Here is a 13267-nt window from a genome sequence, read left to right as displayed (position 1 = left end):
CAGTAACCGAAAGGTCGATGGTTGGGGTCCCAAAGGAAACTAGGTGAAGAATCTTTCTATGTGCCCTGGAGCAAGGCACTTAACTCTAATTGCTCCTGTAAGTCTCTCTTGATTAGAGCTTCCGCTAAATGACTAAAATGTAAATGTATTGCAAAAGCCCTTAGAACAGCAAAACATGTTTATTAAAGTGCGATCGTCGAGGGAAACAAACCTTAGAAGCGGAGCAGCAGGGCTTTTAAAACAGCTGTTGTGTCGCTGGGTTTAGCTCGCGCTCAAGTGCTGTGGTAAATAATCCCACACAACACCCCCATCAACACACACGCTCCTCACAACTCACCTCACAATTCTCATTAAACCTCCCCTTAGCCCCCAGTATAAATCTCCTATTGCCTCTTAGACTCAATTAAAGATGCAACGATAAAGACCATTTTCTTATCAGTGCATTGGCAACTAGATTTGGCCTAGGCCCAAGTGTGAATAGATTCAAAACAGTTCCAGGCTACATCTTTCTTCTTTTCCTTTTTTTTGTGGTGATGATATGATGATACACTCTGTTGACTTCCCTTGCCAGAGACATACAGCCATGCAGTGTTTAGTGTTTCCAGAGATACTGTATGCTCCCTATAGCATGATATACAGAGTGCAGCTATTCTCTTTTCCCACACAACTCTTTCGTCAGATTAAAGACAGATTTAAAAATAAGAAGGCACTTTAACTCCCGCCTAACCTGTGGTCGGGGAGAATACATGTTCATCTCTCGAAAGGAGTTTGTGCTTAGACTGCCCAATACCTCCACTGCCCCCACACTGTGGCTGAATATGTGTCACTGCAAAGTGCACTTAACCTGCCTACTGGATTCAGGGAGCCATTACCAAGGGGTGATAAAGAGGGGTCCATCGGCATCAATCTTTTTATTAGAAAGTAATGGTCACTTCCACTTCGAAGATGTCCACCGGCCCCCCTGAGCTAAAGGGCCTTCTCTCTTGTCGATTGCTTGATCCCCTCCTATGATTGAGATCTGGGAGATCACTCATCCCTGTGGGGAGGAGGTACACCATCACATTCCGATTCCCGAGCTACTTGGAATCCCTCTCCTATGCAATAACCACCGTCTTCTGCAACAGACTCCTCTCTGCGACCGACGACTCTTCTGCCGTTTTTCACGTCTTGTTTGTTTACTCGTAATTATTGTTTTTCTTCAGGAGCTCAAACCCCCAGACGAGCATATCGTGGTCGTGCACCTCCTGGCTGCGCCAAATGCAATTCCAGCTATTCCACACCCTGGGAAAACTCACATTTGCTTTATTGTCTTTTTACAACGTTCTCATGGGATCCAATTAGATAGTGAGCAGACTTCTTCACTCCAGGATAAATATTAGCGATCAATGTATCGGGGATGGTTCCACATTAAACTGTGTGGCTATTATAAGGCATAGGATCCTATCTGGATTACTTAGGATCTAAAAGCTCTCCGGGTAGGGGAGGAAGGGTGCACAACAATCTGTAAATTACCCGTCTCAATTACTGTCTTCACCCTGTTCTCTTGAACCTGTATTCTGATATTTCCAAGTTGTTTTGTAATCATGACCAAGACCTGATTACCCAGGTTCCCTAGTGGACAAACACAATCTTAAAGATGGAGGCATCTGGTGCCCATCAGTAGGGTGTCAGAGAGCAGAACTGCTGAGGTGCTCGTTTAACTCCTGATCATGCTCGATTTCGTGCACATCTGCCATCCATATTCGACAAAGCATGAAAGATGTAATCAATGATGGCTCCTATCTAGGGCAACTCTGGTAAAGTATTGCACAGTATATTAGTCTATTCGGGTAAAATTAGTGATGTTCCCTTTCTGTCAATTACAGTGAAGTAGAAAAAAAGGTGAAATGTAAAGTTCAGTGGGGTTATTCTTGTTGATCCGAAAAAGATGGATGACCACCTAATTGTCAGCACATTGTCACAATTAATAAGCACACTGGGGGGAATATCTTGTAGTGTGAAACCAGCTAGCGAATGACGTTCTAAGAACCATGTGTTTCTTAGAGCTTGGTGAGAGCGTGGTTGTCCTGTGGTTAATGCATACAACCTTCCCACAATGTTCTGGGAATGGTGTAGGATAGCCAGCTAGTACATAACATTCTGAGAACCATACAGTATGTTTCTTAGGTGGGATGTTCAGTACTTCAGCATAACGTTTTCTGCAGGTTTCCTCATGGTCCTATTTAAAGTCATGTTCTCAGAACATTAAGACAACTTTCCATAAAAACCACAAGAAAACATTAGTAATGTTTCAAGAACATTCTAAGAATGTTATTTAAAAACATATACATTCCGTTCTCAGTATCAACAAAATGCTCTCTATCCTCTATCTTTGTAAGAGTGCTTGTTTTCTTTTGAAATGGGGTCTGGTTGAATAGACTAAAATGAACAGCTTTGTATGAGTTAAGAAACATGGCATGCCAGCTCCATCCTGGTGGTGCAGTTGACTAATTCCATGGATAGAGAACAAAAGATCATAGGTTTGAATCTCGCTGATGCTGTGCCACAATACATTTAAAAAAGGTGTTTGCATGAATAATGTCTAAGCAAATTCATTTCCATGTGTCCTATCTGTGCTTGGAGTTCAAAAGAGTTAACCTAAGCTAACAGTGTTATCAAAAGTCTTACTGAAACATGTTCTCAGAATGTCATAACAAATCATTTCCGTTCTCAGAACGTTAATAAAACCTCCCACGAAAACGTTCAGGGAACCATAGTACATTTGGAGTGCAAATTAAGTGCTAATTCCTACACTGTCAGTGTTGTTAACCTTATACGTCACCCGAGACCCCAGCAAAAATGGGCTTTTCATTAATCTGACTAAAATGTATCTGCATGTCCAGCTCTTCTATTTAGTTTCACAGTGAAGTGTTTAACTATTTTCTTTTTAGGACAACCAGGGCTACAAATAGAAAACAAAACAATCTGACATAAATAGTTGCATTCATTCGTTTTATTGGCAAAAGTGAATCAAAAACGATGTCAGCCAAAGCAAAAAAATGAATGTATATGGAAGCTGTAAGTACAGATTGTTTGCTCACTGAGAAATGAATATCCAACTAGTCAGTGAAAACTGTGTGGCGTTCAGAGTTTGTGACAACATCTATGTGAGCTTACATCAGTATTATAGATTTTGTGTGTGCATGTTTGTGAGAGTCTCAGCTTTTAATAGTTTGTAGCTCAACATTCAACCGACATAATTTTTTTGTAAAAATCCCAGACCCCGAGCCCCTTCGGGATCCATCCTTGTCTCACAAACGCTGCTCTAGCTCAGTGCCTGTTAATCACACAGACTGGTACCAATGGATGCAGAAGAAATAGCTGAATCCAATGGTATAACCTAGAAGTCTGTAGCTCAAAGTGAGAGCAAACATCTGCTGTTACTGCTCATTTGCAACAGCAAGCACCTCTGAAATGGGGAGGCCATTTAGCAGTGTATATTGTTAAATCTGCCATTCAGCGAAGTTTGAAATATACTTGAATCACCTCGTCTCTTGTTTAGTGATGCGATATTAGCGGTGCATTTAGCCTTTTTATACTGTAACTCAACCAATATAAAATATAGATATCATTCCTAATTTAAGATCACCCTCTGTAACGCTCTATCTTTTTGTCTTCTTGAGACAAACGATATAGTCAGGTAACACTGAAAATAGTTTGATTAAGAAAAGCTACAGTGCATTCGGAAAGTATTCAAACCCCTTGACTTTTTCCACATTTTGTTACATTACAGCCTTATTCTTAAATGGATTAAATATAAAATAATCCTCATCAATCTGCACACAATACCCCATAATGACAAATCTAAAACTGTTTTATAGACATTTTTACAAATGTAAAAAAAAAAAGATACCTTATTTACATAAGTATTCAGACCCTTTGCTATGAGACTCGAAATTGGGCTCAGGTGAATCCTGTTTCCATTGCTCATCCTCGAGATGTTTCTACAACTTGATTGGAGTCCACCTGTGGTAAAATGCAATTGATTGGATATGATTCACACACCTGTCTATATAAGGTCCCACAGTTAACAGTGCATGTCAGAGCAAAAACCAAGCCATGAGGTGGAAGGAATTGTCCGTAGAGGTTTGAGACAGGATTGTGTCGATGCACAGATCTGGGTAAGGGTACCAAAAAATGTCTGCAGCATTGAAGGTTCCCAAGAACACAGTGGCCTCCATCATTCTTTAATGGGAGAAGTTTGGAACCAACAAGACTCCTCCTAGAGCTGGCTGCTCGGAACAAACTGAGCAATCGGGGGAGAAGGGTCTTGGTCAGGGAGGTGACCAAGAACCTGATGGTCACGCTGACAGAGCTCCAGAGTTTCTCTGTGGAGATGGGAGAACCTTCCAGAAGGACAACCATCTCTCAGCACTCCACCAATTAGGCCTTTAAAGTGGCCAGACAGAAGCCACTCCTCAGTAAAAGGCACATGACAGCCCGCTTGGAGTTTGCCAAAGGGCAGCTGAAGGACCCTGACCATGAGAAACAAGATTCTCTGGTCTGATGAAACCAAGATTGAACTCTTTGGCCTGAATTTCAAGCGTCACGTCCTGGCACCGTCCTTACGGTGAAGCATGGTGGTGGCAGCATCATGCTCTGGGGATGTTTTTTAGCGGCAGGGACTGGGAGACTAGTCAGAATCGAGGGAAAGATGAATGGAGCAAAGTACAGAGAGATCCTTGATGAAAACCTGCTCCAGAGCACTCAGGACCTCAGACTGGAGCAAAGGTTCACCTTCCAACTTGACGGCCCTAAGCACACAGCCAAGATAATGCAGGAGTGGCTTCGGGACAAGTCTCTGAAAGTCATTGAGTGGGCCAGCCAGAGCCCGGACTTGAACCCGATTTAACATCTCTGGAGAGACTTGAAAATAGCTGTGCAGCGACGCTCCCCATCCAACCTGACAGAGCTTGAGAGGATCTGCAGAGAACAATGGGAGAAACTCTTTAAATACAGGTGTGCCAAGCTTGTAGCATCATACCCAAGAAGACTCGAGGCTGTAATCACTGCCAAATGTGCTTCAACAAAGAACTGTGTAAAGGGTCTGAATACTTGTGTAAATGTGAAATGTACATTTTGCAAAAAATTCTAACAAGCTGTTTTTGCTTTGGCATTATGGAGTATTGTGTGTAGATTGATGAAGGGAAAAAACAATTTAATCAATTTCAGAATAAGGCTGTAATGTAACAAAATGTAGAAAAAGTCAAGGGGTGTGAGTACTTTCCGAATGTGCTGTATATTCTCTGCTCTATTAACTTTTAACATATCGTGCCATAGTGCTCTCTTAAGTGTACGTGTACATATTCTCAAAATGGACAACAGAAGTTCAAACAAAGTGCTATTTAAAATGGTACGCCCTTTAAATGTAAGATCCACACACACTGCTGTGATCTGGTGTCTGCCATTAAGGCTGAGAGTATTTTGATATTACTCTTTGTAACCTGCTGCTCTCTTGTTTGTGATTAAAGCGCAGGGACAGTGGGTGTAATTAGCAAGCATCATCAGCCTGGCTAATGGCCATGGAGGAACTTCCCCTTTTATGACTGGGTCCAGACAGAATTACAGCAGAGCAGCACTTAGCCACAACATAAATTACTTGACATGAACTGTGACAGATTGTGCATATGCATGCCTTTTGTGGGGGACCTAAATTAGGTTATATTAAGCACTATGCAATTCATTGTTCACTGAGTTTCAATGGCTCCAATGACAGATACGGTACTGTATGTGGCAATTATGTCTGCCTGTATCACAAAGGATAATTTGTACTTCAGTGAACAATTTGGGTTATAAACATATAAGCTCACACAGCTTTTATGAAATGGCAGAAAATAAATAAATGTTTTGACTTACTTGTAGGTAGGACTGATATCTGCAAGAAATACTTTCAGATATCTGTAAATACTGTAAGAAAGTTGCAATGCCTTTACTTGGAACTGGAACTGACAGCAGTTCCAATGACAGCATTTGAACTACTTTGAAGATATGGAACAAACAGACAACAATAATAATAATAATAATCAAAAATATACAATTTCCAGTTTATGCTACAAAACCAATTTTATAAGAAGTTTTAAAAATAGGTTATATTTGACTCAACATTCCATGATTAATGGGTGGCAGGTAGCCTAGTGGTTTTGAGCGTTGGAGTAACTGAAAGGTTGCTGCTTCGAATCCCTGTCACGCCCTGACCTTAGAGAGCCTTTTTATTTCTCTATTTGGTTAGGTCAGGGTGTGATTTGGGTGGGCATTCTATGATTTCTATTTCTTTGTTTTTGGCCGAGTGTGGTTCCCAATCAGAGGCAGCTGTCTATCGTTGTCTCTGATTGGGGATCATATATAAGTTGTCATTTTCTGTTTGGGTTTTGTGGGATATTGTTTTCTGTATAGTTTCTTTGCCTTACAGAACTGTGCGCTTTTTTTTGTCGTTGTTATTTTGCTTTTGGTGTCATCAAATAAAAAGACAATGTATGCCTACCACACTGCACCTTGGTCTGGTCATTCCACAAATAAGAGCTGTAACAGTCCCCAAGCTGTTTCATTTTCAATGACTGAATATTTTGGACAAAAACTGACAAGTGTAACTAAGGCTGGGAATGTCAACACAATAAAACTAGCAAAGGCAATGATCACAAGTCATGTGTAACAAGCTAAAAACACAGAGCCTAACATTAGCTAGATAGATAGCTAGCTGCTAGGAGGATGTCATGTCATTGGAAGAGTGGGTGAGTGAGTGAATTGTCCCATCATATCGTTTTTTGGTGGCTACACACAGCTAGAGATGCAGGTGTCATTTGGTTAGCTAGCGAGAAATGTGAATCGCTTTGCTAGCTAGCTATGCTGAATGACTGTTATCCAGTTAGCATATCTCTTGCGTTCGCAAATTCACTCTGGCTAGCTATCTACTCAGATTTCAGAGCACTCTTGTCTGAGTGTGACATAGCACAGAATAACTGATACATTTATGAACGTGCAAAACTCGCTGAATATGACTGATGTCAGTAAACGTAGGCAAAAAAGTCATTGTTAGTCATGAACCCTCTATATAACATGCAAACATCCTATCCAAATCTGCTAGGGTGAGTAAAATGCTCAGCGAGGTGTTCTCTCATTTGTGTCTGGAAGTAGCTAGCTACCAAGCTAGACAACTTTAGCCAGTTAGCTTGGGTGCTTGGTTGGGACAACACATGCATTGGCAGACAGCTGCAGAAGGAGACCAGGCCATTTCCCATCGTTTATCAGTGCAATTCTGACAGCCAACTAGTTGAAAAAGTTTGAGAGGGTTTACCTAATTTTCCTTTGTTAGCTTTTAGTTCATCTTGCTCTGGTTTGCATTAGTTGTTGATCTTGTTGTTGTTGATGTGCATATAGGGAAGAGTCTATATTTTTATGGTTGTTTGATCAATAGGAATGTAAAGTTCCCAAATGTAAGAGAACTTCTGTGGTATTTAGCTACTCTACATATTTGCTGTAATCCATTCAAGTGAATTTTGTGTCCTTTGTCAAATGCTTTCTAATGATATAAAGTCGCGCTGTTGCGACTGCTTGTAAACACACAGCCCAGTTGAAAGTGAATGATGGCAGGACCTTATGGCAAGTGGCTTGTTTGCATATAGTCCTACTGTACCTCTGATTGGCTATGGTGCACCGCTCTGCGTAGACTTTAAAGTGTATGGGAGAGTCTTTCACTAAGATAACTGCAGTTGAATTGCCAATTTTGAGTTATGATTTTATACACTTTTATAACTATTGACTCTGAGCCTTTTTAAGTGACAGCTTAAAGACATGCCCTTCACGCTAATTTAAACTTTGGCTGCACACATGATCTTTAGGAATACCAACCTCAGTGTGGAAATTAATATAAAACACAGGGAAACCACGTTTTTCACTGCACTGGGCCATGCCGTAAGTCATAGCAAAATGTGTATAATTGCAGGAAATTCGTTTTAAAACGGTAAAATGTTCTCTCCACCCCATGGCAAAATAGGTAAAATTGCAGGAAATTAGCTGTAAAACTGAAGAAAAATCCTCTCTGCCCCATGGCAAAATTAGTAGGATTTCATGACGTTTTTTGTACAAAATTGCACAAGTTAAAATTGCATTAACTTGTGTAAGATTGCATGAGTGCAACTCTCTCAGCTGTCAAGGGGGGGGGGGGGGGGGGGTCAACTAAAATGTTTTGCCGAGACCCCCCAACCAAATCTTGTTTAGGGCCCCCAAAGGGCTAGGGCCAGCACTGTGACTTGCATAGGCTATATAAATGCACTGCAAGTAGATGATTTACACATTTAATAGCCTGGATTGTGAACATGGATGCTATGAGTCAAGGGCGATATATTTAGTCCACATGTCTTTATCCACACCACCAAAACACTTGAGTCATACCCACCAATTTCACATGTTAAAGGTCTGAACAATATATCACGCATCTGTAGGCAGTCTTTAGCATCTGCATCCAAACACTTGACCCACTGGTGATGTTATTCGGCTTTCTGAGCAAAAAAAAACGGACGTTTTTATTTTAAATGTTTTATTGTTGGACATAAAAGACTATAAAAACATCAGCTCCAAGTGATTTTACATTTTGGAGATATGTTTCAAAGTATTCCCAGGCATATTAGAGTGATACGGTATATGTGATCATATACAAAATGTAAGCAATGTTTGAAATTATGTTTTAGTCAAATCTTATAAATGTTTTGGGCCTCTTGCGGTCAATTTGCAGGCAAGAAATTATTTGTAATTATGTTATGATCCCCTGAAAATATCGTCCCGCTGCTGAATCTAGTTGATGATCCCTGACCTAGAGCACGTATAGCGACGATGAGGGGACGCTGTAGGATGTAGATAGAATAATCACTAAAACTCGTGTAGCCTAGATCCAATCCCAAGAAAATTCGCATCTGTTGGAACGAGATAATCACGCATTTGTCTTGTTTTTGCGCTCTTCTGCGCATTTGGCACCGGTTGTTAAAGTTTTATCACTTAATCGCAAACGAAATAGCTGATGTGTTTGCTCTGCGTGCTATCCTCAACTGCGACCGTTAATTTTCTGTGAATGCGTGTACTGTCATCATCAATAAGCAGCTGGAACATTTGGAAAGGAAGCGCACACGTTTCCATTCTGCGAGCTACAGAATAGAACAGCCTGCACATATTTTTTTGAGTGCGCAGTAGGGATAGCGATACTCCTGCATATGCTATGCTGCACCTGGAAAGAAGATTTGGATTACCAGATGAACTGTAGGCTATTAACTTACCCGCGCTCGCTCCACCGGACAAAATACGCATTTGCCTTTTAAATCAACGGACGCGTTGTGTGTCTCGACAAGCAGTGGGATTTATAAACCGAAGATGGGTGTTTGTGGATACTTTGTCGTGTCTTGGAAGTGCCTGGTGGTTCTGTCATTCAGGGTACTGTTTCTTGTCCCCCCAGGTTTGCCTGTCCACAGTCAAGGGGATTCCCAAACCGATAATAAAGTAATGGACAATATTACTGTCAGGCAAGGCGAGACCGTCTTTCTCAGGTAAAAACCCTTTCTAATTATTCATACACTGTCACTGGTTGAGAATGGTTTAAAAAAGTCATTACGTTTATATGATTCCAACGTTGCTTTGACATTTGAAATGACAGGAAAAGTGTGTCAGGTTAAATTATACGATTCACACTGTATGGTCATTTCCGCGTCATGTGCATTTTGTCATTGAGGGGGATTCCAGAGGATTAGCCTATGCCAGACTATGAAGCAATAGTCCCAGCAGTTAAAATTAACTCCAAATGATTGTTGTGTAACGTGTTGAACTAAGGTGCTTATGGTGGTGGAAGAAGTCTATTGATATGGTCCACAAGCCACGGAGCATCACAGAGATGTAAACATCCTATTGGGGGAAAAAATAGTTGAATCAAGTTGTTTCCACGTAATTTCAACCAAACAATTCCATGTGATAATGTTGAATCAACGTGAAAAACGGATTTGCAAAAAGTAATCACTGTAAGGGAATTTCGTCTTTTTCACCCAACTTTTAACCTAAATCAAATAGCAGGGTTTAATTCACGTTAGTTGACAACTCAACATAATCTAAATCAAAACTAAGCACTGAACTGATGTCTGTGCCCGGTGGGATGGGATATGAACTGGACTATAATAGACACTGGGGAATAGAGAAACGGGGAGTGCAGTTATGTTTTGCACATTAACATATTATGTGATATTGCACATGCATACTGTAAATGGATGAGACTAGACACTTGTTAGTCCTATGAACAGATCTCGAAAAAGCTAAACCTACCTGTGCTCAAAGTGTAGGCTGCCTTGGTCATAGAGCGCCATAGTACAGGTGTCATAATACCAATGAAACCTAGTGGTCAAACAGGGAAATGGATCCAATCGTTTTCCACCATTCATTTTTCCCATAGCGGATTTTAGAAACACTTACAATTAGGGCTGTGTTTCGTGTAGGCTTATCCTGGTGTGACGTTTTGATAATCAGGTGACTTTTATCAATATATTTGTCTCTACTTACTCTCAGATTCGAAAATGATAATTAGCATAAAAGGGGACATTCGGCAGTCTCATCATGGCATTTGTAGTTCTTTATGATGGCATAATAAATAAATAAATATTATTATTTGTGTGTGTGGGGGGGGGGGGGGGGGTGTAAATACAGGCAAATATATTGATAAAAGTCACCTTGTCCTAGAGAGATTTACATGGTTATCAAAACATCAGGCCAGGATAGGCCTACACGAAACACAGCCCTTATTTTAAGTGTTTCTAAAATCCCTTATGGGAAAAAATAATGGTTTCTAAAATGTTTGGAACCATTTCCCTGTTTGACCATTTTTGACTCTTACTTTGGAACTCTATTACAAACATAAATAACACATAGTCCACCATTTTTATTTTGATGTCGCTTGCATTATATATATACATATATATATATATATATATATTAAAAAAATTGCAGTTTGCTTAGCTGTTTAGGACCTGAATTTACTGACCCCAGGTCAACCTGCCCAACAATTTGCTGACAAAACCTCATTGTTGATCAATCATTGTTGATCAATTTACATGGGGCATACTATTATATATAAAATTATATTTTTCAATCACCTGTGGGGGCTGCATATGTGCACAGGTGATATTTATTATTTAACCCAATTATCACATGAAACTCAAACAAGTAGGGGCTTGATTGCAAAATGCACACAGATACATTGATAAACTTGTCTGATATAGTATGACACTTTTATAGTTTAATGGAACCTGCACTCATTTTCAATGCAGGTAGGTTACAAGAGGGCTTGATTGAAGCTGTATGTCCACTATCCAGCTATTTAGCTTCATATTGTCTATGCAACATCATGCTGCCCTGGTAATATGTATCTAATTTAACTCAACTCGCCAATCACTTGCCTTTCAGAGATGTCTCCATACGCAGAAAGTAGCTGCGTCATGATAGTGCTTTTATAAATAGATTATTTTCAGCACTTCTCTGGGCAACAGGATTCTAATCAGATTTACAGTGGGGCAAAAAAGTATTTAGTCAGCCACCAATTGTGCAAGTTCTCCCAGTTAAAAAGATGAGAGGCCTGTAATTTTCATCATAGGTACACTTCAACTATGACAGACAAAATGAGAAAAAAAATCCAGAAAATCACATTGTAGGATTTTTAATGAATTTATTTGCAAATTATGGTGGAAAATAAGTATTTGGTCACCTACAAACAAGCAAGATTTCTGGCTCTCACAGACCTGTAACTTCTTCTTTAAGAGGCTCCTCTGTCCTCCACTCATTACCTGTATTATTGGCACCTGTTTGAACTTGTTATCAGTATAAAAGACACCTGTCCACAACCTCAAACAGTCACACTCCAAACTCCACTATGGCCAAGACCAAAGAGCTGTCAAAGGACACCAGAAACAAAATTGTAGACCTGCACCTGGCTGGGAAGACTGAATCTGCAATAGGTAAGCAGCTTGGTTTGAAGAAATCAACTGTGGGAGCAATTATTAGGAAATGGAAGACATACAAGACCACTGATAATCTCCCTCGATCTGGGGCTCCACGCAAGATCTCACCCCGTGGGGTCAAAATGATCACAAGAACAGTGAGCAAAAATCCCAGAACCACACGGGGGGACCTAGTGAATGACCTGCAGAGAGCTGAGACCAAAGTAACAAAGCCTACCATCAGTAACACACTACACCGCCAGGGACTCTAATCCTGCAGTGCCAGACATGTCCCCCTGCTTAAGCCAGTACATGTCCAGGCCCGTCTGAAGTTTGCTAGAGAGCATTTGGATGATCCAGAAGAAGATTGGGAGAATGTCATATGGTCAGATGAAACCAAAATATAACTTTTTGGAGGACAAAGAATGCTGAGTTGCATCCAAAGAACACCATACCTACTGTGAAGCATGGGGTTGGAAACATCATGCTTTGGGTCTGTTTTTCTGCAAAGGGACCAGGATGACTGATCCGTGTAAAGGAAAGAATGAATGGGGCCATGTATTGTGAGATTTTGAGTGAAAACCTCCTTCCATCAGCAAGAGCATTGAAGATGAAACGTGGCTGGGTCTTTCAGCATGACAATGATCCCAAACACACCGCCCGGGCAACGAAGAAGTGGCTTCGTAAGAAGCATTTCAAGGTCCTGGAGTGGCCTAGCCAGTCTCCAGATCTCAACCCCATAGAAAATCTTTGGAGGGAGTTGAAAGTCCGTGTTGCCCAGCAACAGCCCCAAAACATCACTGCTCTAGAGGAGATCTGCATGGAGGAATGGGCCAAAAACCAGCAACAGTGTGTGAAAACCTTGTGAAGACTTACAGAAAACCTTTGACCTCTGTCATTGCCAACAAAGGGTATATAACAAAGTATTGAGATAAACTTTTGTTATTGACCAAATACTTATTTTCCACCATCATTTGCAAATAAATTCATAAAAAATCCTACAATGTGATTTTCTGGAATTTTTTTCTCATTTTGTCTGTCATAGTTGAAGTGCACCTATGATGAAAATTACAGGCCTCTCTCATCTTTTTAAGTGGGAGAACTTGCAAAATTGGTGGCTGACTAAATACTTTTTTGCCCCATTGTATATACTCTCTTAAGGACAGTAATCGGAGCTATCCGTATGAATCCTCAGGATATTTAGGTTTCAAAGCATACGCTCTGAAATGGAATGTAATATCAGCATCGGAACTAACATGACCAAGCTGTGT

At 40.6% G+C, this 13267-nt stretch overlaps 1 protein-coding gene across 4 annotated transcripts in view; it reads left to right on the top strand.

The window, feature by feature from the left end:
• LOC109873457 (opioid-binding protein/cell adhesion molecule-like) overlaps positions 1 to 13267 on the top strand; it is a 413387-nt gene that overhangs the window by 276242 nt on the left and 123878 nt on the right. For 2 of the 4 annotated variants that reach the window (XM_031808277.1, XM_031808276.1), the window contains exon 1: positions 8881 to 9569. In XM_031808277.1, coding sequence (XP_031664137.1) covers positions 9397 to 9569 — 173 coding nt within the window. In that variant the 5' untranslated portion in view covers positions 8881 to 9396. Of the gene's footprint in view, positions 1 to 8880; positions 9570 to 13267 lie in introns of those variants that run through there. The other 2 variants (XM_031808275.1, XM_031808274.1) reach the window with 2 other exon arrangements.

This window comes from Oncorhynchus kisutch, linkage group LG28, assembly GCF_002021735.2.
Source record: "Oncorhynchus kisutch isolate 150728-3 linkage group LG28, Okis_V2, whole genome shotgun sequence".
NCBI classification, from domain to species: Eukaryota; Metazoa; Chordata; class Actinopteri; order Salmoniformes; family Salmonidae; genus Oncorhynchus; species Oncorhynchus kisutch.
This window is presented reverse-complemented; position numbering and strand designations above follow the sequence as displayed.